The sequence below is a fragment of the Phialemonium atrogriseum genome (genome assembly GCF_030411735.1).
Source record: "Phialemonium atrogriseum strain 8032-3 unplaced genomic scaffold QBC33scaffold_6, whole genome shotgun sequence".
NCBI classification, from domain to species: Eukaryota; Fungi; Ascomycota; class Sordariomycetes; order Cephalothecales; family Cephalothecaceae; genus Phialemonium; species Phialemonium atrogriseum.
This window is the reverse complement of record NW_026848143.1, coordinates 455,068-478,975: the sequence shown is the minus strand read 5'-3', so window position 1 is coordinate 478,975 and position 23,908 is coordinate 455,068. Positions and strand designations below refer to the sequence as shown.

The 23,908-nt window shown below is 56.1% G+C and overlaps 9 protein-coding genes across 9 annotated transcripts in view; 5 read left to right on the top strand and 4 right to left on the bottom strand.

Annotated features, from left to right (window-relative positions):
• Positions 1–523, top strand: part of QBC33DRAFT_556836 (uncharacterized protein) — a gene marked incomplete at both ends in the record, with an annotated part of 846 nt that extends 323 nt beyond the window's left edge. The window contains 2 exons of the mRNA XM_060429762.1: positions 69–146; positions 209–523. Of these exons, the coding sequence (XP_060285757.1) occupies positions 69–146; positions 209–523 (393 nt within the window). The remainder of the gene's footprint in view (positions 1–68; positions 147–208) is intronic.
• Positions 524–816: 293 nt separating this feature from the next.
• On the bottom strand, positions 817–2,389 carry QBC33DRAFT_513050 (progestin/adipoQ receptor family protein; the record flags this gene model as incomplete). The annotated part of the gene is made up of 2 exons (XM_060425953.1): positions 817–2,145; positions 2,207–2,389. The coding sequence occupies 2 exons, from the start codon at positions 2,387–2,389 to the stop codon at positions 817–819; spliced, it is 1,512 nt and encodes a 503-aa protein (XP_060285756.1).
• Positions 2,390–3,115: 726 nt separating this feature from the next.
• On the top strand, positions 3,116–3,930 carry QBC33DRAFT_556834 (putative THOC5 family protein; the record flags this gene model as incomplete). The annotated part of the gene is made up of 3 exons (XM_060429761.1): positions 3,116–3,474; positions 3,586–3,829; positions 3,889–3,930. 3 exons carry the CDS (start codon positions 3,116–3,118, stop codon positions 3,928–3,930), a joined length of 645 nt encoding a protein of 214 aa, XP_060285755.1.
• A 2,821-nt stretch (positions 3,931–6,751) lies between these two features.
• QBC33DRAFT_325010 (glycosyl transferase family group 2-domain-containing protein) lies at positions 6,752–9,124 on the top strand. The gene is made up of 4 exons (XM_060423621.1): positions 6,752–7,427; positions 7,577–7,802; positions 7,881–8,439; positions 8,499–9,124. The coding sequence occupies exons 1-4, from the start codon at positions 6,861–6,863 to the stop codon at positions 9,088–9,090; spliced, it is 1,944 nt and encodes a 647-aa protein (XP_060285754.1). The 5' UTR covers positions 6,752–6,860; the 3' UTR covers positions 9,091–9,124.
• A 1,321-nt stretch (positions 9,125–10,445) lies between these two features.
• Positions 10,446–11,624, top strand: QBC33DRAFT_324979 (class I glutamine amidotransferase-like protein). The gene is made up of 2 exons (XM_060423620.1): positions 10,446–11,124; positions 11,215–11,624. The coding sequence occupies exons 1-2, from the start codon at positions 10,566–10,568 to the stop codon at positions 11,427–11,429; spliced, it is 774 nt and encodes a 257-aa protein (XP_060285753.1). The 5' UTR covers positions 10,446–10,565; the 3' UTR covers positions 11,430–11,624.
• A 461-nt stretch (positions 11,625–12,085) lies between these two features.
• Positions 12,086–14,107, top strand: QBC33DRAFT_324934 (uncharacterized protein). The gene is made up of 4 exons (XM_060423618.1): positions 12,086–12,419; positions 12,546–13,022; positions 13,090–13,771; positions 13,844–14,107. The coding sequence occupies exons 1-4, from the start codon at positions 12,330–12,332 to the stop codon at positions 14,047–14,049; spliced, it is 1,455 nt and encodes a 484-aa protein (XP_060285752.1). The 5' UTR covers positions 12,086–12,329; the 3' UTR covers positions 14,050–14,107.
• Positions 14,108–14,856: 749 nt separating this feature from the next.
• On the bottom strand, positions 14,857–18,111 carry QBC33DRAFT_324938 (uncharacterized protein). Its single transcript, XM_060423619.1, has 5 exons — positions 17,805–18,111; positions 17,296–17,574; positions 16,466–17,235; positions 15,503–16,401; positions 14,857–15,327 (listed from the first exon to the last, which is right to left on the bottom strand). The coding sequence occupies exons 1-5, from the start codon at positions 17,874–17,876 to the stop codon at positions 15,308–15,310; spliced, it is 2,040 nt and encodes a 679-aa protein (XP_060285751.1). The 5' UTR covers positions 17,877–18,111; the 3' UTR covers positions 14,857–15,307.
• Positions 18,112–18,743: 632 nt separating this feature from the next.
• QBC33DRAFT_576726 (endoglucanase E1) lies at positions 18,744–19,976 on the bottom strand (the record flags this gene model as incomplete). The annotated part of the gene is made up of 1 exon (XM_060430932.1): positions 18,744–19,976. One exon carries the CDS (start codon positions 19,974–19,976, stop codon positions 18,744–18,746), a length of 1,233 nt encoding a protein of 410 aa, XP_060285750.1.
• A 1,244-nt stretch (positions 19,977–21,220) lies between these two features.
• QBC33DRAFT_576725 (uncharacterized protein) lies at positions 21,221–22,973 on the bottom strand (the record flags this gene model as incomplete). The annotated part of the gene is made up of 4 exons (XM_060430931.1): positions 21,221–21,709; positions 21,765–22,535; positions 22,604–22,845; positions 22,898–22,973. The coding sequence occupies 4 exons, from the start codon at positions 22,971–22,973 to the stop codon at positions 21,221–21,223; spliced, it is 1,578 nt and encodes a 525-aa protein (XP_060285749.1).
• Positions 22,974–23,908: the final 935 nt, after the last annotated feature.

The following is a 23,908-nucleotide window of genomic DNA, read 5'->3' as shown; positions in this document are numbered from 1 at the left end:
GCCCCCCCCCCCCCCCCCCCGGCACGGATGGCCAGGCAGAGATGGAAGAGCTGACACAAGTCGCATAGTCGTGCTGCCCCACTGATTTCGGATACTGCGATGCCGGCTCATACTGCGCCCCGGTGGGTGGTTATTGTTGTGTTGATGTAAGCCCCTTCCCGGTCGCGATGCGCGCAGGCGCCACAGCAACAGCTAACCTGGTTACCAGGGCGAGAACTTGGCAACGTGTGCAAAGAACGCCGGCTTCTCCCTGCCACCCTCCCTTGTTTCGGGGTCAGACAGCGCGACGCTCGAAGCACCGGGCGCAGGCTATCCCACAAAGCCTACAGGGGTGGCCGGCACGGCTTCGCCTGGGGCTTCCTCGGCGACGGGGGTGACACATAGTGGGACGAACTCGACCTCGAACACAAGCGCGTCGGGAAACCCCGTGGTGCAGGTCTCGGTGGCGATAAGAGGACAGTGGACGTTGACGTGGACCACCCTGGCGATGGCTGTGGTCGGAGTGTTTATGGCCTCGTGCTGAAGAGCTGTCTTTTTCTGGTTTGATGCCCCAGTGAGCTGCGGGCGGTTTGGAGTTCGGTTTGGTTGCGACTGGTCCCTGTGCCGGCAACGGAAGGAGGCGGATTTTGCATTCGATTACCCCACTAGGGCTGTGTTTACTCTGGTACTGTCCGAGGTGATACGCAGAGCAGCGGAGTGGTGGCCATTATGGTGGCAGATACCCCCTTATTACGGTTAGAAGAATAGTTGGCCCTCTTGCCAGCTTTCTCCAGTAGAGTCCCCCTGAACTAGTGACAAGCTCGCGCCTTGATCTGCTCAGTATAACGGGCAGCCGTCCTCGGCTCGTCTGAAGGCACCGGAAAAGAACTCCTGCATGGCGGAGTAGTGGAAAAGGATGCCGCCAAGCACGGCAATGTGCCAGAGGTTGTGGCTCCCACCAAAATAGTCGAACATGCCTGGGCACCATCTCTCCGGCACCTTGCTGGCATAGATGAAGGCCCCGAAAAGGTAGACGAAAAGGGACTTGGCAATCGGCGAGTAGAACTCCCATACGAACTCGGTCCCGCGGGTCATGGAAATCTGCAAGATCGGGAGGAATCCCGTCGCCCCCAAGCCGACGTAGAATGCAACCCTCGCCCAGGCCATGTCCTGTCCATTAAACCGGGGATGCCAGGGAAGGATGACACCCCCAAGGCCGAGGATCGCAGTTGCACTGATGTAGACCCACCGACTGACGGGCTCGCAGTAGAAGGCCGTATATTCGGTCGTCATGATCGATGCCGCTATTAGCAACGATATGCCCGTGTAATCGACACAGGCAAAGGTGGAGATTAACTTGAGGTCGGCAACGGCGTTCATCGTGTGCCAGATGGTGCTGCAGACCAGGCACTGACAAGCGGCGAAGAAGAAGACGGCGGCGATGAAGACGTCGGTTTTGGTGCTCAGGGAGAAGTTGAGGCTCGTCGGGTAGAAATAGAACGCGATGGCGAGGACGAGAACTAGGCCGATCGCGTGGGACCAGATGTTGACAAGCTCGTTGGAGATTCCAAAGGCGGACTGGACACAGCCCAGCTTCGACTCGGAGAAGCGATAGCCCCTGAGAATGTGCGGGTTGACGCGCCACGGCATCGGCAAGTCGTCATAGCATATGAGGCCGTGTTCCCTAGCATGGGCTATCGCGCGCTGGACGTGGTCCTCGAGCGACTCCGCGGCGCGCATGGCTCGCCCAATGCCCTCGTCAACCACCTCGCGCGCCCGTTCGATGCCCTCGTCGACAACACGACGGCTCTCATCCATCAGGATCCCTGCCGCATCCGCCGCATTGGCCAGGCCCCTGTCCCGCAGCTTGTGTGCATGGTTCTCGAAATCGTTAAGCATACCATCTAGCAATTCGATGCCCACCTTCGCCTTGTCGTTCAGCGACCCCGCAGCCGCAAGGGCGCCCTGATATCTCGCCTCCAGAGTTTCCACCATCACGTGCAGTCTCCGGCGCCCGGCCCCGATCATTTCTTCCGAGACTTGCGAGCATTGTGTCCTGACTGTCTGCAGCGTTGAGAACGCCCTCGAGATGCTCGAATCAGTGAAATCCCCATAGCTTTCCAAGAAATCAAGCCGGCGTTCCAGTTCCGAGAGAAACAAATCAACCTGTTCCATGCGTCAGCGGCTAAACGTCCCGGGCGGCCGGGGGGGGTTGAAGGAGACAAACCTTCAACAGGATACCCTCCTCGGTGTCCATGATATGGTTCACAATGGACTTCCTGCGCGGAATAAAGTGCGAATGCCTCCGCCTCTTGATTACCGGCCTCTCTTGGGGTCGGGCTCCAGTCGTGGCAGCTTCAGACACGTCGTCGTCATGAGCTGCAAAGGTGAATGGCGTGGCGCAATTCATGTTTGATGAGATGCTCATGATGGGCGATCAGCTGGGCCTCAATACGGGGCCTGACTGTTCGTTTAAGGAAGGCAAGATGCAAGACGTAGGTGGTCTTCACATGAAAAGCGCAGACCACCATCAAACAGAATGGCTGAAGGGTTGGGCGTGGGAGATCGATTGGTGATGATTGGCCACCGGGAAAACGACCTATGATCTCGCCTCCATACAGAAAGAAGTACGTATTTTCTTAGCCCTATGTAGGTCGCCGATGTGGGTTCGGTATCTTGTACGTGGCGGGTACAGAGTATTTTGTCTGGCCACGGCGGGAAGGCACAGGGCTTGCGATGGACAACAACACCCGGGAGCAGGAAGTGACAATGAGGGGAAATGAAAGGAGAAATGGCGCACCGGCTTTGTGGCCTCCATTGCTTATGAGAGATCCCCAAAAACCGGGGTTTTGGAAAGGAGATGCGCCAAGACGCTTGCCAGCCCAACTTCCCCAATCGGAAACCGTACAGAAACCCCACATCTTCGGAACAACGGGCAGGAAGTTTCCGCCACGGACAACTTCAACCGCTATCACCGAAAACCAGGACAGTGTCTTCGGAAAGCGCCAAGCAATTGTCGACCAGGAATTACTGCATAGTATCAACAAACATCGACGCCGCAATCTGCACTACCCGATCGACCCACCCCGGCAGGCTCAGCGACCCAGCGACCAAGCGACCAAGCGATCAAGCGACCATGGCCATCGACGCACAGATCTCCGACCCGTCACTTGCGTCCGTCCTCGAGACGTCGAGCTCTGCACGGGAGCAGGCTCTCGCCCTCGTAGAGCTCGTGGCCGAGGCGCACACCGCCGCGGGCGACGGGCCGCTCAGTTCCGAGGTGCAGGCCGAAATCTCGAAGCAGCAGAAGCTGCTGAACACGAACCTCTCCCGCCTGCGCGGGCTCCACCGCGCGGCCTGCTTCGGCGCCCGTGACACCAAGGCCGTGACGGCCGAGGCGCGGCAGGAGGTCGACCGACTGCACCTGCTGCTCCAGAATCTGTACTACGAGCAGCGCCACCTCGAGGATGAGATCCAGGCCTGCGAGGGTTTCGAGTGCGTGCTCCTCCTCCGTGTGTGCTGTTTCTCGAAAGACGCGGGCCCGACGCGTCTGTGGGGGTACAAGGACCCTTTCCCAGATATGCTGACGACGTTATGAAACCGCAGTCACAAATACCAACAACTTCCACTCATCCCCGTCGAGGAGTTTCTAGCCCAGCATCCCGAGCACGCCGACGCAGACGAGAACGCCCTCATGGTTGCGCGCATCGATCACGAGAGAGCGGAGCGGGAGGCGCTGGAGCAACAGAGGCAGGAGCTCCTCAAGCGCAAGCAGAAGCTCATCGCCGACAATAAGAAACGGCGGGACGATCTTGCGAACCTCGACAAGGATCTCGAAAAGTTCATCGACGTGAGTTTTGATACCATGGATTTGGGCACACTTTTGCCTGTTTTCTGACACCCCTCCAGGCTGCCAAGCCCATCCAGAAGCTCTTCGAGAAGGTCGTGTGAGGGAAGCTTGAGATGATAGATGATATCAGCTCAAATTTAAGCCATGGAACTTGCCTGTACGGACGGCTAGAAATTTGACTTGAGGTATGCTAATGGCTCAGATTTGTTTCACTCTGTACCTCGTGGGTGGTTGTTCACCACTACTAAAAGCTGATCGTGGGGTACGGCAGATGGTCAAATCCATTTCACTTAGAAGTTGGCCGGACATGATTGATCTGAGGGATCTCTTACAAGAAGTCACTAGGAAGTAGCCTGCAGGGCACCTGGGTGTTTGCGGCTGTGGAGTCGGATTGCTATGCAGCAGTTCGTGCCAAGGGGCAGAAGGATCTCCATTCCCTAGGTTACGTACGCGTCGGGTTACGCGTCAGACGGCGTCGGGCGGCGAAGGAATCGGAGGACCCAGCCCGGGCTGGGGCAATTGTCGAGTTACATATCAACCTGGTATCAAAGCTAGCATGACATGTAGCTAAATCAAGCGATCGCAACTCGATGCCTTACGTGAGGGCTCACGCATGATCGTCAGGAACATGTGTATTACCCTCACTATTAGCTTGTACGGCTGTCAGTTTGCGCAGTCTCTGACCCGTCGTCCGTGAATCGCATGAAAACGAGGGTTCACTGTGTCGTCAGACAATCTGCGGGGTTTGTTTGGCGGGCCACGTCTGGGCCACTGGTGGGGTGCCTGTCTGAAACTCCGCGTCCCAGATTCAGATCCAAGACCTGGCAGGGATGTACAGTACTTCCTTCTAGAATCTTGACGGGCGACACAACTGTGGCTTAGCTGGCTTACGTGAGTAGTTGCTTAATTTGAAATAATACTCTATTTTCCGTCAGGGTGGTATGACATGCAGCAGCGGGCGGAGGCCTGCGGCGCAGTCCTTGGCGAAACTGCAACTGCCTTGTACACCCCCTCACTCCAGAGCTACACACGCTACATAAAGTAACTACACTAGCAGAAGTTAAGGTTTCCTGGCTTCCTGGGCGATACCATCTAGCGTTTCACCGAGTGTGGCTTTGGAGCCCAGGGCGAGACGCGGAAGTAATTACACGAAAAAAAGCATTTTCAACAGATGGGCACCAAGATGAGGAGGACCCATGGATTGTAAACCAGTGGAAGCGCCCATATTGACATCAATCCACTCTCACACGGTGTCGGAGGATCGTGTCAGAGCGACGAGTTGGAAGATCCCGATGATTGTTCGAGAAAACGCCGATCCAAAGAGCCAGAGCTTCAACAACGGCTGCCTACCGAACTATTAAATTCTGCGTACTATGGTAGTATGCAATGCGACAACTCCTGGCGAGAAGGAGGTATCGTGGCCGAATCGCTGGGGCTGATGTGCGAGAATTTATGTCGATCACAAGCGAAATGACCTTGGCAGTGGTATCAACTCAGCAAAGCTGGCCAATGAGCTTGTTCATACGCAACACCGTCTTAGTGCTAGCGATTCTACTAGATCTAGCTAATCATCCTGCTGGTGATCGCAGTCAGTGCCATTTTCGTCCAGCTTCCAGTGTTGCGTACCAACCTACCTATGTAAGTCCGGAGATTCTTGATTTTTGGTGGGGTACGAACACAAAGCTTGCAGAACGTAAGCCCAGCCAGTACCAAAGAGACTACCTACCTTAGGTAGGTATGTACCTATCAATTTCCCCAAATCATCATTCCCCCCAACAGCGCAGTTGTGTAACTACGAAACGGCCCTGTTCACATACGAGAGCAGAGCTTTCCAAAAAGGGGATGCATCGAGGCGAGTTGACCTTCCCTCTTACTTAGTTAAGCGGAACCGCATATCGTACGGGGTAGTGACCAGGGGCAGAACCGTTCACCCACGAGATTGGTACAGGGTCTGAGTGTGTCCAATTTTTCTTTCCCATTGGCGGGGAAGGAAGATGAGGAACATGTGTGATTTTATGTACACTACAACAGCCACTGCAATAGCTGACGGTCCCTTGCATGCGAGTGTTGGTGGTGGATTGTGGTACGTAAATGTGTACATCCGCAGAAGTCGAGTTACTATTGGCTCTGTTGTTCTTGGCTGTGCTGTCGAAATTTGGACCTGGCCAGACTTCGCAGAGAAAGGCCATGCTTGTCAACGTCAGTGTCCCACAGTTCCATGCGGCGGCAGAAAAATGACACTAAATCAAACCTTGCCTAAAGCCGTCAAGCTCCAACATTTAGCTCCCCCATGACCCACATATATTTCTTCACCACCCAATAAACAAATGGCGCTGCCGTACCCCCTAGCCCGAGGGGCAGTGGGGCGGACTGGAGCTGCACCGGCTGTTGAATTGACGAAGGCTTGTTTTTTTTACGTGGAACGGGAACGGGCCAGGACAAGGTACAAGGTAGTGTGTACCTAGGTACGTACCTACGACAAAATTACCTCGATCTGCGAGGTCATCGCTCCTCCAATCCCAAGTGCCCAATCCGCCACCATCCTCGACCACTGGCCGGTGATGATGAGCGGGGACCTAGGATGGCTGCCCCCTTTCCCCCGGTCTAGGCCTTGGTGGCTTGGGCGGCTTGACCTCGATACCTACGACGGTTTGATAGCTCTTGTTTCCAGCTCGATTCCATGCTCACCTCCAGGCGGCCGCATGGCATATCGCACTCTTTTCTCGTGCACCTACCACTTTCCTCTTTCTTTTCGTTCCTTTTCTTCACATTCCCTCCTTTCCAACCTTAATTGCCCGAGGTACCTTACCTAGTTCCCGCGGGTACCTCTAGAGTAGGACGGTACGATACTTTGGTCTCGCCGCCGTACCATCGTATCGTCCCCCACCTCCTTCTCTCCCTTTCCCCTTCTCTCTTTCCCTCCTTCCTTTCTCCCATTCTAGGCGGGTATATTGCCTGTTCCTTGCGACCTGCATCTCACCCGCGTTCTAACTGGCCCCGAGGAACGCCTCTCTTCGTTGCTATCGCCATAATGGGGCTCTTCTCCTGGGCTTCCCGGCGTTCGGGTGGTCTGGCTATGGTAGTCACCATTGCGCTCTCGTACTGGGTTATCTCTCGAGAATCTGAAGCGCAGCGGAATGGCTATCACTATCAGCAGCCAGACACCCTTAGTGCGCCTAGTTCCTCGACAACAGGCGGTGGCATCTGGACCGTCATCTTTGCCTACTACTGTCTCTTCATCCACGTCCTCGTCTCCATGTTTCCCCTGCGTGCCTGTTGGGCGATTTGGGACCTTACCAGGAATCTCAGAAAGACTGCGCGCAGCAAACTGCTCAAGGATTTTAGGTTTGCGCGTCGCCGCCGAGGATCCTCGACCTCTCTATCGAGCTCCGAAACCCTAATTTCCTCTCGAGACGGGTGTTCCGCCTCGAGCAGCGAGGCTGGCGATCTTGACCAAGGCACCTATCTTGACACTGACACGGCGCGCGACCAAATTATCCATGCCATCATCATCCCGAACTACAAGGAGGAAATGGACACATTGAGAGAGACCTTGGAGGTTTTGGCGTCGCATACTCAGGCGCGCAACACTTACGACGTGAGTACCCCGAAGTCCCACTTTGGAAAGAGCAGGCACCTCGGCCAAGACTCGCACTCTTGCCTACTTTGTCTGGTGTTGGTGGAGATCCAACTCAGGGGTTGATACTGCTTGGAAATCGGACACCAGCTGACAATTTGGAAATATAGGTCTACCTGGCTATGGAGCAGCGTGAAAACAATGTTGAGCTCAAAGCCATGTCGCTCATTTCCGAGTTCGTCAAGAAATTCCGATCGATTGATTTCACAATTCACCCCTGCGATATCCCAGGCGAGTCCGCTGGCAAAGGAAGCAATGTCGCTTGGGCGGCACGGAAGCTCAGTGGGAAATACTCGATGGCCATTCGGAAGAACGTTGTGATCACAGGCATTGATGGTAAGTGTCCATCTTCAGCTGTCATGGCAGCTGCGTGTGTTGCGAGACGATTCACTAACAAAACGTCCTTCCCCATAGCCGATAGTCACCTTTCTTCCAATTACTTTGCCCTAGTCACCACCATGCACGTGACTCACCCGGACACTGCCACCACCACCATGTATTCGGCTCCGATCATCTTCGACCGGAATGCTCACAATGTTCCCGCCATTGTCCGGGTGGCCGATATTCTGTGGTGCGCTGCCGGCCTGTCTGGCTTGTACAGCAGTTCGACTATCGCCCCTCCAACCTCAGTCTACTCCCTTCCTCTCGAGCTGGTCGACCGCGTCGGTGGCTGGGACTGTGACCCGGAGGCTATCGGCGAGGATCTACACATGTACCTCAAGTGTTTCTTCGCGCTTAATGGTAACTTGACCGTGCGGACCGTCTTCAGCCCCATCAGCCAAAGCAACGTCACTGGCGGCGGACATGGCAAGGGAGCCTCTGGAATTGTTACCGATATGCGCGCCCGATACAAGCAGGCGTTGCGTCATATGTGGGGCGCTTTGGACACTGGCTTTGCCTTGAGGAAGACAGTGGAGCTTTGGCAGGAGAGGAAGCATACGTCGAGGGCATTCCGACCTCTGCACAGTTCCTTGTGGGCTAACCCCCTTACTTCCATCATTGGCGACCCATAACTGACGAGGTATTAAATAGGAACGATGCATCTGATGCCTACGTCCCGCAAGCGCAACTAGATTCGCCCAACTCCGAGGGAGCCCCCGAGAGCGGTATTTTCTCCGACGTGACCCAGGACACCCTCAAAGGTCCCAACTATCAACGCATCTTTTATCTCTTCCACCGACTGTTTGAGGCCCATTTCTTGCCCGTTCAGATGACCATTCTGGTCATTTCCTCTACCCTGTACGCCTGGGTTACCGCAGATGCGGCTGATGAGCACGGAGTCGCATGTATTTTCAAGGTTTGCAACGTCCTGCGTACTCTTGGCTTTATGGAAGTCGCTCTCTACCTCTTCATGTACGAGAATTTCCACAAGATATGCATCGCGACCCGAGAGAAGGAGATGAACGATGCCGGTCTCGCAAAGGGCATGAATTTCTCGCACCGAGCGGTCAAGAAGAACTTCATTGACTACATCATGGTCCCACTCGTGGCTCCCTTGTATGGCGCCATCCCATGTGCGCAAGCACAGATATGTCACTTCTGGACGTTAGACCTGGTGTATACGGTCAGCAAGAAGGTCACTCGACAACGAGCAAAGTCGATAAGCATCGAAGAAATGGCATGACAGAGTGCCTCCTCGCGGGCTTAGTTGTGCTTTTCCTTCCCCAACACCCTGTTTATAACTTTCGTTTCTAAATCCGGATGCGACCCCACGACTCGACGCCGAGATCCGTGGAGTCATCTACCGCAACCATTTTTCGTTTGATTCTCCGAAACCCACCCTTGAAGACGAAACCAGACATGCCGTCCTGTACTGTTTTTACAGGCCTTTTATTTTCTACTATTGGCAAGGCAACGGCTTTGCGAGGCTCCCATGTTTGAATAGACAGGGTATGATGTTGATATGCATGACAGGGCATCGGCATTGGGCATTTAGATACCGGGGTTCGACCGTTTTGGTGCTGTTTCGGTGTTCAATGGAGTTTGGGGAGTAAGAGGGACCATACTGCAGGGGCGAATCATGGGTCGATACCCCTGCTTACCCGCGTCATTCGCTTAGAAGGAAACTATATCGGAACCAGCGAGATGAGGGCCTGGAGAGGAGCAGCCCTTGGCAAGGACCAGGGGGGCCTGGCAAGACTTTCGAGGTTAATGATGTTGGGAGGGTGGATTTGTCCTCGTCCGTCAGGGAGAAGGACTAACAGGGGAAGAAAGGGTTTCTCGACGAGACGGCGAAGCCCGGATCTCTAATAACCATTAACCTCTAATACTTAATATTTTCTGTACCTAGACGAGAAAGGCAATACGGGAGAAGCTGTCGTTGTGGCGGGGGCACTGAAGGCAGGCTGGCCAGGAGTTGTACCTCGTCTACCTACCCGTGAAGAGCCGGAGGAGGGTGGTTGATATCTGCAGCTCTGGTCACATGTCGGAAGGATAACTCGGACTGCCTCCCACTTCTTTTGCGCGGAGCAGCACCAACATGCCTAGAGTCTAGACAGTCAATGCAGAGAAAGTATCAAAGGCCGTGTGAAGCATCAAGAAGTACATAGGCCCATTTTCTCCGGAGTCGCAACCACGTTTCGATTTAGTGCAGGAACGCGTAATTGTCATGCCAGGCCAGGGGCGAGGCTGACGTATACCCGCCATGTCTTACTTACTTAGCTTTTGGGTCGGGAACCAGTGCCGAGTTGGCCCGGAACCTTCCTTTCGGGCAAGGTCTTTGCCGCCCCTGCCACGCGGGTAACCGCCGAGACACTTCGGAGCTTGAAGATACTTCAGCCAATCAGGGCTGGTCCTGTGAAGACCCACAACTTGCCATTGTCCGACATTCACTCAGCAGGATCCGGGGTTCCGATTGAAGGTCGGAGACATCTCGATGTTGGGAGGGTAAACAGGACGGGAAAGGACATAGATTTCTGTACTTATATATATAGACGGCCGCCTCTGTGTTCTACATGCTGTCATTAGAAAATACAAGTTTACCACAAATTCACCAGTCTATCTGCATCCAAAGCCCTCACCTACCTAGTCGTCCACGAGAATAGCGTCCCGATCGCAAAGGCCACTAGATGACCTCCGTCTCCTCAACTTCCATCCAGAATGACCGCCGCTGCCGCCAGTGACCGCCCCACCGTCCGCATCGGCGTGTTCCTGCCGTCGGGGGCCCAACTGCTGGACACGGCGTGCGTGGACCTGTTCGACATGATGAGCCACGAGTACCTATCGGCGCTGGAGAAGCTACCCCGAGCGGCGGCCGACATCGCGCCACACGTCTGGATAGCCTACGTGGGCACCGTGGCGGCGGGAGGGCCGATCCAGCTGACCGGGGGCATGTCGGTCACGTGCACGCACCACCTGTCCGACCCGGAGGTGGGCGCCGGCCGGTTGGATGTCGTGCTGGTGCCCGGCCCGGATCCCAGGCTGAGGTGGGATGGCGAGGTGCTGGGTTGGCTGAGGGGCCATGCGAATAGGGTGCGGGATACGGATATCCTGAGCGTGTGTACGGGAATCTATATCTGCGGGGAGGCGGGGCTGCTCAGGGGTAGGAGGGCGTGCGGCCCGAGGGGGCTGCAGAAGGAGATTGGGGAGAGGTTCGAGGGGGTCACGCTGCTGGGGGACGAGCTGAGGTGGGTGAGTGATGGGAACCTTTGGTCCAGCGGTAGGTGGTCGTGTCTTTCCTCTCGTCTCCCACACACTTTACTTTCTGCCAGTTGGCTGGCTGGCTGACCATCAAATTAATCACGTGTAGGCGGCGTCACGAATGGAAACGACCTCGTCGCGGCGTACGCCAGAGAGAGCCGGCACTTTCCTGGGCCGCTCGTCGATATTGCCACCAAACTAGCGGATGCGGGGGAGCGGCCGCAGAAGTATGGCGCGAGCCAGACTGGCTTCAGGATTGGGTTTGCGTGGGCGCTTCTGAGGGCCTGGTTCATGGGATTTGGGAGGAAGTCGAAGAGTAACTAGGCGGGTGACGAACGATCGAAATCGGATGGGGGCACGCTCTCCCCTCTTTGCGCGCTGTATAGGAGAAAACATTTAGTTCGCATCCACGATGCCTGCACTATTGTAATTAGGTGTTAATGGAGGCTACTGGGTCAAGGCTATTGCCTGGCATCATTATTCAAACAAAGTAGGCACAGGGAGCCTGGAGCCCCCTTGCAACTTGACGTCTAGAAGAGCACTTAACATGCAAGCAAAAAAAACCAAGACTCCAAGACCAAGAGATAATATCCTGTTAAATAGTTGTAGATGTGTTGCAATGTTGAGTCGTTAAGCAATTAGGAGCGGAGCCGTTACGCCAAACGAACATTCCACGGGAAGAGGCCGATGCTGCGAGTCATTGTCGCAGCTAGTCAGAGGCAGTACCTTCCATTGGTACCTAGGCATCTCATTTTTACCGACTTGTATTTATATCCTCGCAGCAGACTACAAATACCCTCGAAGTCGATGGAAGATCCGAAGGGACTGTTTTGTCTCGGGGAGTTGCGGTGAGACATCCCAGTAAGCCAGCAGCCTCAATATCAAAGTGCAGGAAAGTGGCAGGGACTCCGCTGGTTGGCCGGGAGAAGGCGCTACTAGGATAAGACTGTTATCGGTGGCGCTAGTGCAAGTGCGGTGGGGTCGCAAGGCCCCAAGGCTCAGGTGAAGAAAAAAAAAATTCGGAGCTTGCTATGAAGCTGATTGCTACTGAACTTTTTTCCCAGCAATTCATTCAAAGTAGAAATTTCAACCGTTCTACTCTCTTTCGCTACAAATCTGCGATCGGATATCATAACTTTCCGTGTCAGTTAATCATCCAATCTTGCCTACCAATCGAAAGACGATTCTCTAGATCCTCTATCTTAAGTTCAAACGTCAATCGCAATGTCGCCGCTGCTGCCCGTCGCCGTCTACGGGCTCGAGGTCCCGCCCGGCGAGGTCATGGTTCCTGTCCACGCCGAGTTCCCTGCGACGGTATGTGGCATCCTTATTACTTCCCTCTAATCTCCCCAGCTCGTTGCCCCCCTTAGCATCGACTGGCGCCTTCTTGATTGCCGGCCCATTCCATGTCCATGGCTTCCACTCACTGACGTCTTCTAGATCCGCATCACCATGGCCGCTATTGACCCAACTGAGGAACCCGAGGCGGACGAAGACGGAAACCTCCCATCTGTCCCCCGTTCCACTTTGAAGGTCATCAAGACCCGCCTGGGCGGCCCTGATGACGATGATGAGGACGAGGATGAGTACCTCCAGAGACTGTTGGGTGGTGGGGAGGATGACGATGAGGAGGACTCTGATGATGATGACGACGAGCCCAATGGCGGCCCCAGTGACCCTGCCAAGACCAAGAAGGCTCGCCAAGAAGCTGCCCTCAGGAAGCTCGTCGAGGCCGCCCAGGAGGAAGCCTCGGACGAGGAGATGGAGGAGGCTGACGCTACTCCTAACGGCACCAAGAGCAAGAAGGGCAAGGAGAAGGCCATCGAGTCGGATGACGAGGAGTCGGATGATGACAGCGACCTCGAGGAGGGTCTTGGCCTCGAGCAGTATGTTGTCTGCACCCTTGACACCGAACGCGTAAGTCACTCCCCCACCCGTTTGCCCCTCTCCAGCCCACCGCCTTTCATACTGACGAACTCTGCAGAACTACCAGCAGCCGCTCGATATTACCATCGGTGATGACGAGAGGGTGTTCTTCATCGTCTCTGGTACTCACACCATTCATCTGACTGGCAACTATGTCGTCGACGAGGATGCGAGCGACGACGAGGATGATGATGATGAGTACGACATGCCTCCTGGCCTTGAGGACCTCATGGGCGAAGAGGAGGACGATATGAGCGATGACCTCGATGACATTGACCACCTCGACCGTGTCAAGGAGATCGATAGCGACGAGGAGGCACCCAAGCTGGTCGCCGCTGCTTCCAAGAAGGGCAAGAACAAGCGTCCTGCCGAGGAGGCCCCCGAGAACCTTGATGATATGATCACCAAGGGGAACAAGGAGGAGACCAAGCTCAGCAAGAAGCAGCTCAAGAAGTTGAAGAATAACAAGGGTGAGGCTGTCGTTGCTGAAGAGGTCAAGAAGGAGACGCCAACCAAGGCCGACAAGAAGGTTCAGTTTGCCAAGAACCTCGAGCAAGGCCCCACCGGCTCGGCCGAGAAGGCCAAACAGTCGGACAAGAAGGCCGCCCCGGGTGTCAAGGTGATCCAAGGCGTCACCATCGACGACCGTAAGGTCGGCACCGGCCGCACCGTCAAGAATGGCGACAAGGTTGGCATGCGGTATATTGGCAAGCTCCAGAGCAACGGGAAGGTCTTTGACTGTAAGCAACCCCTGGATTCTAACGTGAAATGCAATCATTGTCGGTCTCCTTACTAACAAATGTCAATCACAGCCAACAAGAAGGGTGCGCCGTTCAGCTTCAAGATCGGGAAGGGTGAGGTCATCAAGGGATGGGACATTGGCATCGTAGGCATGGCCGTCGGCGGTGAGCGCCGCCTCACCATCCCTCCCAGCCATGCCTACGGCAGCCGATCCATGCCCGAGATCCCCGGCAACAGCACCCTCGTCTTCGACGTTAAGCTCCTAGAGATCAAGTAAGAGTTGCTGCTCTTGTCTTTGACCGCTCAGGACGGCATCGTCGGTCGAGGTGGCCACCTGTATTTCTACCGTGTCCTCGTCGTTTTTTTCTTCTCCTTCAGAATATGGGGGATCTCTATTGCCACGGACTCTTACGGTCTCTGGCTCTCCTCGATGGTTTCCCCCCACCTCTCTCCCTCTGTCTTGCGCTACGATGTGGAGTCTTCTGACCTGCGCGCGATCTGCGAGGATCCGGGTAATCCCAGCCAGGAACACGGGGAAGCAGACCGCTGTTAGACGGGATGACGATGGTCTGCATTGCATATTGTATGGCGTACCAAAAAGAGTTGTTTCTTTTCGAGGGGTCGGTGTTTTTCGTCCTCTGATCTCCCTGATCTCCTCGCGGCATGCTGATTTCCTCTCTGTGTCTCTCTGTCTCCTTATTTTGCTACTCTCGTCGGGCCTTTGTAGGTAGTACTGATGCTCCACACAATGTCGATGATTATCACTATCTGCTCGGTCCAATCTCTGCCCCAGGTGTATCGTGGATTGCTATTGTGATATGAGCGGAAGACTTGAAGAGATCTAGGGGTGCAGCGGTCTCACCAGGTCCCTTGCCTATCAACCTTCCAGCGTATCCGAAACCCCAGCAGGCGGCCAAGAGAGCAACGGAAACAGTAGCTGCCATACATCTGCTCCGCCTAGACTGGTATTCTCAACTTTATGCATTCCTCACTACCTAGTTCTATGACTCCGCAAGCTAGGAGGTACTGGACGTTGCCATGTCCAAGCCTGGGTGTGTAAGCCGTGAATGGCCCAGGGGTATCAACCGTTAGGAAATGAAATGACCACTCCCTTCTCTTTCACCTAGTCCGAAGCAAAATGGCAATGATCTGGTATGAAAACTCCACCGTACCGAACCCATCCCAGCCCAGCGCCCTTGATTGCAATTTCCGTGTATGGTTAGTTATCTGCCCGCCTGGAGACAGTAAAATGCAGCGCAATGCAACGTAATGCAACGAACGCAACGAATGCTATCATCCTACCTCACCACCATTCCTGGCCCCAAGTCTCCCGCTGCATATCCCCTCCGCGTCCAAAACAGCAACCATCACGAAGGAACGCTTGGGGAAGCCCGCCTCTGCGTTGGGACGTCCCCCCCGCCGAACGACGGCTAGCTTCGCAGCCTAGAAGATCATAAGGTCCTCCTCGGGCGAGCTCCGCGCGAGGTCGTACATGAGGATGGTGTGGTCTATGTAGTGGAGGACAAGCCTGTACCTCACGGGCCCCCCGCCGCCGGGCCGCGCCAGCGCCAGTGACCCCGCGCGGTGGTCGTGGACGGGCGACACGGCGACGCCGTGCAGCGCGGCCGTGGGCCTTAGGGAGTCCTCGGGGCCGGCGCGTGGGAGGACGCACTCGACGCGGAAGGCGCGCCGGACGCGGACGCCGGCGGTGCCGGCGGCGGGCCCGCCGCCGTGGTGGTGGCGCGAGGGCGGCTTCGTCAGGGAGAGGAGGGCGACGCGGCCGCAGAGGGAGCCGAGGACGACGAGGTTCAGTGCGGGGACGTGCTGGTGCATGCTGATGCGCTCCGACATGCGCTGCGTCAGGTCCCACGGCAGGACGTTGTTGGGGCGGCGGTTGTGCGGCACGATGACGTCCTTGCAGAAGACGCCGGCCGAGCGCGGGTCGAGCGACTGCAGCTCCACGTCCGAGTCGGTGGTCCGGAGGAGGGAGAAGTTCCGCGACAGGTGCGAAGGCAGGCGGGTCTTGAACCAGTCGACCGTGTGGGTCAGGCCCTTGCGCATCAGGTTGTTGCCCATGAAGTCAAGGAACTCGCTGAAGCCGAACAGTGGTGGGGTCTGCCCAAGGGTCGGGACGATCGTCCGGGCGAGGCGGAAGCCCCGCAGCTCCTCCTCGGATAGGTCGATGCCCGATCCTTTCGGCCCCGGGGCTTTGCTGAGCGCCAGCCAGCGGCTCTCGGCATCCAGGTCGGAGATCTGCTGGTAAGCGTCGTATGGCTCTGGAGCGTCGCTGTCATCGCTCTCGTCGAGGAAATCAGACTCTTCAGAATGATCTTGCTCTCCTTCGGTGGGCAATGGCTGCTGATGCACATTTGTCGCCTGACTCCGAAGCTGAGGGAGAAAGTACCTAGGACCGTATCGTTGCCTGAGGAACACTCTGGAGTCGACGGCATTGTCCTTGATGTAATGGAGGCTACAGGTTATATCCAGCCACAACTCTGTCTTGTCCCTGTCTCCGGGAGACCGGTTAGGTCCTAGGATATCCTTCGGCGGCAGACCCATCGCCGCGCGGTTACTTGATGTCAATTTGAAGCTGCTGTCCGGTAATACCATGATTCCCCAACCGGTGTACCTGTCCGAACGAAAAATGTTAGCTCAGCTCCCGCGGACAATCCATGGCGGGTATAATAATGTACCGTTGGTGATCTGCGCCCCTATTCGTATTAGGAAGGTAAACAGCGGGAAAGCCGCCAATCTGCCAGATGTTGAGCATCCAGGTGTTGCCTGCGATATCAACAGCAACGACCCTTTCGGCGTTTCCGTCCTCGTCGTCGACGAACGCGATGCTCGGGATATTACTGCCCGCCGGCCCGAGTGGGAGCACGATCCTCCATGTCCTCGTTCGAGACCGGAAATGCCTCTCGAGCTCCAAGGCAGTCTGACCCGACCAGAGTTTCGGAGAGTCCTGGCTGCTCGACGATGCTTCGGGCTCCGAATCTAGCTGCCCCGCATCCCCCGACTTCGTTGCAAACGCAAAGACAGTAACGTCATGCTTGTTACAGCTGACGGCCAGCAGCCGAGATCTCCTATGGATTGCCAGCCCCCAAGCCGAGAGCCCAACATTCTCGTGGAAAAATGGCTTTGGCGTTACTATGCGGCAGGCGGGCGCAACGTGACACGCGCCCTGGGATGCGCCGCCATGCTCGACGGCATGGGCGATCAGGTGCGTATAGTACGCAATGACGTCGCCGTCGTCGTAGCACATCAGGAGAACCTCGAGGTTTCCCAGCTCCCCGGTGACGATGTAATTAACCTGGTGGCCAAAGTTCCTGTCTATGTAACCCCCGATAAGCTTTCCTGCCCGGCTACGTGGAGGGCGCAAGATGAGCGACGGCGGCGGGAGAATCTGGGGCGCCTTCTGGGGCTGGAAGACATGTATCTGGCCTTGGTATGCCGCGAAGTAGAGCTGCGGCGGTAGGGATTAGCCTCACGCGCGGTCATCCTATCGGGCAGCCCAGCGACTCACGTTGTACTGTTGGGAGAGCGCCGTCAAGTTCGCCCTGCAGCGAGCAAGCCTGGGAAAGCCGTGGTGTTCATCGTCCTCGTCTGGGTGGCTCGCCGCGGTTTCGTCTGTAAAATGCTGCCAACCATCGAAGATACCGTCCGGCTCGAGCCCGTCGTCCATATCATCGTCTTCGAGGTCGTCGTCGTCATCGTCGTCGTCGTCGTCGAGATCCACCTCATTAGTAACGCCATGGCCTTCGTTGACGAAGGTCTTAATATCGTCCAAGACGTGGGAGCCAAACTAGAACAAGAGAAAGCCATATGTCAGCCCGGACATTCCTACAAATATGCTCGTGAGGGCGGGGCAGAAAAAGGGGCGGGAGGCCGGCGGGCAATGGAGGTCGGCCAGTCCGGGTGTGCGACGTTTCACCCAACCAGGCGGGCGGACTCGGAGACAGTCGGCGAACCCGACGCCACCGGGTCAAAAATGACTGGCGATCGGACGGTGCAGCTTGTGGTTCGGATACATACCCGTTTATCGGCGGTTTGGACATGGCATGTGGGTCCAACATAGATGGCACCGGAGCGTGGCACTTCCATCATGACGCGGAGTGGCAGCTGGAGGAAGGTGGATCAGACATGGCATCTATCTGTTTGAAACGGCCCTGATGAGGTCCAAGATGGGCGGTAATGCTAGACTGATACTTCACGACTCAAATGGAAGAGGGAAAGGATATTTCAGACGGTTTGATAGAAGGTTTGGGAGGAGGGGTTGACGTTTGGAGCTTCTGGAGCTTGAGCACCCAAGTTGCGATACGATGGTGGGGCAAGAGGTAGCTGTGTGCCTGAGATGAAATTACTGTGCATAATAACCGCTATGCCGCTCTTATCGATAAACTCTAATCGCATGTCAGGCAAAGCTCGCAGGTATGTAGCTTGTAGCGTAACTTCGCATTTATCACAGGACATGCCAGGGAAGGGAAGCCGAATTGACACGAAGGAATTAATTTCAATTAGGAATAAACATCCCCAAGGATCGTAATAGACGCTGGCAATTGCCTGAAATTTAGGAATAAACATCCCCAAGGATCGTAATAGACGCTGGCAATTGCCTGAAATCCATACTCGATTGCAGATACCAATTCCCCGGTTTCAACCAGTCCATGTCCATCCATGACTCCTGTCTCGTCATCCCATGTGCCATCTCGCTGTTCGGCGAAGCCGTGTCGTGAAATAGTCCAAGTCTAGGCAATACACGCTGAAGCAATGATTGACCATCGATATCATAACCCAAACACCCTCCCAAAAAAGAAAGAAAGAAGGATATAAGATCCCAGACGCCAATTACTCCCATCCGCCGGCTCCTTTTCCTCCCTGCTCGGGGTAAGACGCGGAAGCCGGTTCCCCTTAGTCTTTTGTTGACCAACCCGGGGTATATCCACCCAGATGCCGGGCCGGACCCATAGTGCACTATAATCTCATGAGCTCCACCATGTCCTTCATCCGGTAGTCCAGGACGGGCGTGACCCAGTCGTCCTCCACCAGCGAGTACGACTCCTCCTCGTTGTTTTTCGGCTTGCGCGGGTTGACGGCCCAGTAGCCAAAGTCGGCATCGACGGCCTCGAGGAACCTCATCAGGTTCCGCCAGTAGTTTGCGTCGCCCTTGCCCGGGTGTCGCGGCGCCCCGAACTCGCCGACCCACACGGGCGCCAGGTTTTCCTCCACCAGGTACGCCCAGTTCTTCCGCATCGACTGGGCGAAGGACGGGTAGCTGCGCGTCGCGTACCGGCCGCCGAGGCTGCCCCACCCGGACCACGAGTAGACGTGCGCCGAGTAGACGACCCGGTGGTCGACGTCGAGCCGCACCGGCCGTTCCGCCACCCCGGACAGGTCGTTGGACGACTCGGTGCCACCCACGACGATTAGCCAGTCCGGGTTCATGGCCAGGAGCCTGTTACCCGCCCTCTCTGCCGCGGCGGCCCACCGGTCCCAGGTCATGGTGCCCCAGACGCCGCGGACCTCGTTCCGGAGGTCGGCGCCGATGACGAGCGGGTCGTCGACGAACCGCGACATGACCGTCTCCCAGTTGGCGATCCAGCCCTCCTCGGTCTGCGAGACGCGGCACAGCGGGCCGAGGTGGTCGTTTGCCCAGCCGGCGTCGCACGGGTCCGCGCCGCAGCACCACGTCGCGCTCGTGATGTGGTCGTTGACGACGACGGCGACGCCGGCGCCGGTGAGGGCGCGCGCCACGGCCTCGAACACGTCCAGCGCGCGCAGCCCCGCGAGGTCCGGGTTCGCGGCCACCAGGTGCGGCGGGATGACCGGGTTCGCCACGACCATCTCGTCGCTGTAGGGCAGGCGCACGCTGTTGAAGCCGAGGTCGCGGATCGTCCGGGCGATGGCGTCGCGGTGCCGCACGTCGAGCCCGCCCGGCACGAAGAGCTCGTCGCTGGCTCCGTACCAGTTGACCGACGCGAGCTTGAATCTGCGGCCCGTCTGGTCGACAATGTCCCGGCCCCGCGTGCGGAGCGGCAGCGTGTAATTGTCTGGTAAGAAGCAGTCTTCCGCCGGCAGCTGCAGGGGCCGTTCGCTAAACAGAATTGAGCCCCGATCGGGGACCCAGGGTTCAGACAGGCCGGCCTCCCTCCTCCAGAGGTAGTGCACCAAGCTGCCGAGCACGAGTACGGTAATGAGGATGATCATCCTGGCGATGTTGCTCGGCGGGAGGAGGCGGGGGCGGTGGCGGCCTGAGGAGAAGGTGGTGGTGATGCGTTGTCGAGCGTTAAAGTTCGGCATGGTTCCTGGCTAGCTAGGTATTTCTGCCGCAAATTTAAAATCCTACTAGGAACCGGCACAGGGCCACACTCAATCCAAACTCCTGGGATTGAGTCCGCGGCCGCGGGCGGCTCTTATATAAACCAGGTAAGCTAAATAAAACGCGCCTTGTCCCCTTGGGACGGATGTCTCGGTATTGTGAACATGTCTTGGTGCCTAGGGAGCTGTCGACCCTTGTCACTCTGGTACCTCTTTCCTTGGCAGTTCGCCCTGTTGCCTAGAGGTATGGTTGTTCATACAGCACATGCCTCACAATACCCAAAATGCCACCTCTACCGCAGTAAACCTGGGGAAAAAAGGTAGATGTATAGCTCCTTGCTCTTTCTTATATGACAGGTATTATTTACAAGGAAAGCGAGCGAATTCGCCAAGTTAGGCCCTTCCATGGGCCTCGTCCCCTCGTCCCAGAGCTCTCTCGCTGGGCTTATCTCTCCCGCCGATCGCACCTTCTGAAAGATCCGATGTCCGTTTCCGTCCAGTCATTCGCATCAAATACACATCAGTCATCCCCACAACCGGCATGCTCGGAAGCTTGCCCCACCCCGCCGCTGCAAGGCTGGGCTTTCAGCTAATCCGAGAGACACGAGGACACTTTCTCCTTCCGTCGTTCCCGACCCCCCTCCAATCCGCATCGCCTAACCTGGATTAGCTTTGTGCATAAGTAGCACCTCAGATCCAAAAATCCCGACCCTGAAGGGAGAGCCTTAAATGATGCCATCGCTGGCCAAGTCTCCCGTGGCTCCCCCGAGAGTCCTGTCTAAATTCCTCTTTTTTGTTTATTTTTGTTTCAATAACCACAAAGAATTCCCCAGGACGCCTCGCTCCAACCCAAAGTCTGCTCTGCTCGGTCCGCTCCGAGTCAAGAACATAGTAGACATATAAAGCTTGCTCTCGTCTTGGCGTATGGGATGGTGTCTATTGCCGATAACCTCACTCGGGTGAAACAATGGAGACAGCATCTCTCATATTATCGGAAACGCTGGAGCAGCTGACAGGATACGTGAGAGGGCCTTGTACCGAAGTGTTTTCGTACTTTTCGTCGTAAAAGCTGACTTGGCGTCTCTCGCGATTTCTTTCTCCTCGTTTTCTCGGATTCGAGGTTTGTTTCTCCGTCATATCTGGTTCATCCCAAGGGGATTCACGTAATCGCGGTTCTCCGGGCTGCCGTACCTCTCTGGCTGGGCATATGTTTCCCGCGAGTCCCAGGTGACCGTCTGAGGTGGCCGTGGGCTCGAGAAGGATCGGGCAGGCGTGTGGTACCGTACCGTGTTGCCGAAATAGTCCGGCGTCCGACGGCCCTCTTTACCGTCGCCGTTATAGTGGAAGGGCAAGTCATTGCTAGCCGGTGGGCTCGCCATGTATGCCCTAGCCAAGGGGGAGATGGGTGTCCCTACGGAGGGTGTTACTACGTCGTCCAGAGTCTTCCCGGAGTCCCGGGATAGCATTTCGTACGAACGTGTGTCTCTCTTCATGTCGTCGAGCCGCGCATCGGCCGACACGAACTCCTTCTTCTCCCGGTTCACAAACTTGCCGAAGAAATCGGCCCATCCAGTGAACATGGAAAAGCGCCCGAGCAGGAAGAGCAGCCATATGCCGTTCATCTGTATCCAGTGTTAGGGGACGAGTCGGGTTTGGTTTGGCGATGGAATAACTTACACCCAGGAGGACCAACACTGCGCCAATGGTTGGCATATTGACAACCAGCTTGCTGGCCTCATCCAAGCACTTTGTCTTATCACCCGCATTGAGCATCAAGCAACCCACCCACTCGGTCACCTTGCTTGGATCCGTCTTTACAGACTCAACCGTGTTATCTTGGAAGACGAAGATTACCGAGAAGAAGATGACGTCGGTGATGATGATCAACACGATGGCGATGCCTCGCCACTGGAGCTGAATCACTCTTCGCACTCGCCGGTAGGCTTGTCGGGGCGTCATGGTCCGGATGCTGTTTGTGTACGAAGGCAGATTCGAGCCCTCGGTCGACGCGCTGTTATCGGCAAGTGATGCGAGATAGACCTTAATGCAGTACCCGAACGTGGCGAACTGGATGATGATAGTCAATCCAGCAAAGACGAGCAGGGGGATCCAGAGGTCCGCGAGGCTGTTCGTGTGGTTGATGTGGCACGTCGGGCCAAAGCGGAACGACACGCCGCTGAAGACGAGGGCGACGGTGATGCCGACGGCGGGGATGCCCCAGCCGGCGGCTTGAGAAAGCCACATGAAGTTCCTCCCAACGACAACCTGCCAGCAGATCTGCAGATGCAGCGACAGCGATCGCAGAAACACCCACATGACTCCGGCCCAACCACCGACGATCAGGAATGCGCCTGACGCTGCACACACTTGGCTTGTCTGCATAGAATGTGGTGTAATGGCGTCGTAACATTGTTCCGGTTGCGCTGCCAAGGGAATTATGAATCCAAGCTGGTGCAAGTTAGTATCAGTTTGCACCCCGTCATGTCCCCTAGAAACACATCGTTGTGAGAACTCACGTTCATGAGCACAACTGCGACTGTGAGACAGATGCTCAAATAGTGGCGATGCGTCTTTTCCACGGGAAGGAAGGTCCAAGACAAGAGTAGGAAGGCGCAGCACGCGGTGCTGACGACCGAGATCCAGTCTGCTGCTAAGCTCATCGTCTGGAAGCTGTCGGGATAGGTAAAGTCGGTCAACGGGCATGGTAGGCAGCAGGTGATCCCCCCGCCCAACGATTGACATAACCTTCCCTCGACGACTGAAATATGCGTCAGTAACCCCGTCAAGCCAGAAGATTCGAATTTACTTACATCCTCCGTCGGTGAATACAGTGTCTTGGAAGAAAGGGGCGGGGCAGATGCCCCTGTTGACGCTTGAATTCGACATGTTCGTGACTGGTATCCTTCCGCGGACTTCCTAACAGCGTTTGCACTTATAATAACTTTTACAGTCGACCCTGGTAAGGCGGAAACAGGGTCGACAGTCGATGTTGAGATCCTCCAGTTCCAAACCGCGAGGGGAAATCCAACTGAAGCGTTTGGGTCGGCCGTGGCGGGTGGTTGCAACGGGTAGTTGATAACTTGATCAAGCCGGGCTGGTCATGGGCACAGTAACCTCGCGAATCACCGAATCATAATATCATTAGACTTCTCTGGTATGGCGTGTCGGAGAGCTCGATATCGGTCCTCGAGGTGGTAAGAGTACAGTAGTATCAAGGAATATAAAACACAGAATATAAGAGATTGTAATAGAAAGCCGGGGTTGTGAGTCTATTAGAAGCTGGATATGGCCCAATGAGTGAAGAGCGTTATATCGGGATGAGGCTGGTCTCAAACAAGGAGAGACGTCAAGCTGCCCATCACGATATCATGGGCATCAAGGAGCTCAAACGAAGAGATGCGAAAAGGAGATGGGCGTTCAAGAGGTGGGTGTGGGACGCATACATAAGGTAGCTACCGACGCGCCGCCCACTTACAGAAAAGTCCAGGACAAGGAAATCTGACCCTACGTCCATCAGGCAGGTGTACCGGGCCTATCATGCCATCGAGCTAACCAAAGACGGCCCCCTCGAAGCTCCCATAACTGGGTGCCGAGGGTGTCTGATTGGAAGAGACGACTATCCCCCTCGGCGAGGGAGCGGGGGTGGACAGGACCCAGTCACGATGGAGGGCTGCGCCCGGGGGTAAGATTTGTGTACACGACCAGGGATCCATGTGAGAGGCGGCGTCCCGATGGGCCCCCCCTGGTTCGAGAATTCGGATGCGAGCAAGGGTACCACGGCCTCCTGGTCCTCGGCCCCGCTTGGCCCCACTTGGCGCTCC

Excerpts from the sequence above, each read along its gene's own strand:
- QBC33DRAFT_325010 (XM_060423621.1), top strand. The coding sequence starts at position 6,861 with ATGGGGCTCTTCTCCTGGGCTTCCCGGCGTTCGGGTGGTCTGGCTATG. Across the intron at positions 7,803-7,880 it reads TGTGATCACAGGCATTGATG|CCGATAGTCACCTTTCTTCC; the intron begins GTAAGTGTCCAT and ends CCTTCCCCATAG. Across the intron at positions 8,440-8,498 it reads CGACCTCTGCACAGTTCCTT|GAACGATGCATCTGATGCCT; the intron begins GTGGGCTAACCC and ends GGTATTAAATAG.
- QBC33DRAFT_324979 (XM_060423620.1), top strand. The coding sequence starts at position 10,566 with ATGACCGCCGCTGCCGCCAGTGACCGCCCCACCGTCCGCATCGGCGTG. Across the intron at positions 11,125-11,214 it reads TGGGAACCTTTGGTCCAGCG|GCGGCGTCACGAATGGAAAC; the intron begins GTAGGTGGTCGT and ends AATCACGTGTAG.
- QBC33DRAFT_324934 (XM_060423618.1), top strand. The coding sequence starts at position 12,330 with ATGTCGCCGCTGCTGCCCGTCGCCGTCTACGGGCTCGAGGTCCCGCCC. Across the intron at positions 13,023-13,089 it reads GCACCCTTGACACCGAACGC|AACTACCAGCAGCCGCTCGA; the intron begins GTAAGTCACTCC and ends CGAACTCTGCAG. Across the intron at positions 13,772-13,843 it reads CAACGGGAAGGTCTTTGACT|CCAACAAGAAGGGTGCGCCG; the intron begins GTAAGCAACCCC and ends TGTCAATCACAG.
- QBC33DRAFT_324938 (XM_060423619.1), bottom strand. The coding sequence starts at position 17,876 with ATGATGGAAGTGCCACGCTCCGGTGCCATCTATGTTGGACCCACATGC. Across the intron at positions 17,575-17,804 it reads TCCAAACCGCCGATAAACGG|TTTGGCTCCCACGTCTTGGA; the intron begins GTATGTATCCGA and ends CTCTTGTTCTAG. Across the intron at positions 16,402-16,465 it reads AGGGGCGCAGATCACCAACG|GTACACCGGTTGGGGAATCA; the intron begins GTACATTATTAT and ends TCGTTCGGACAG.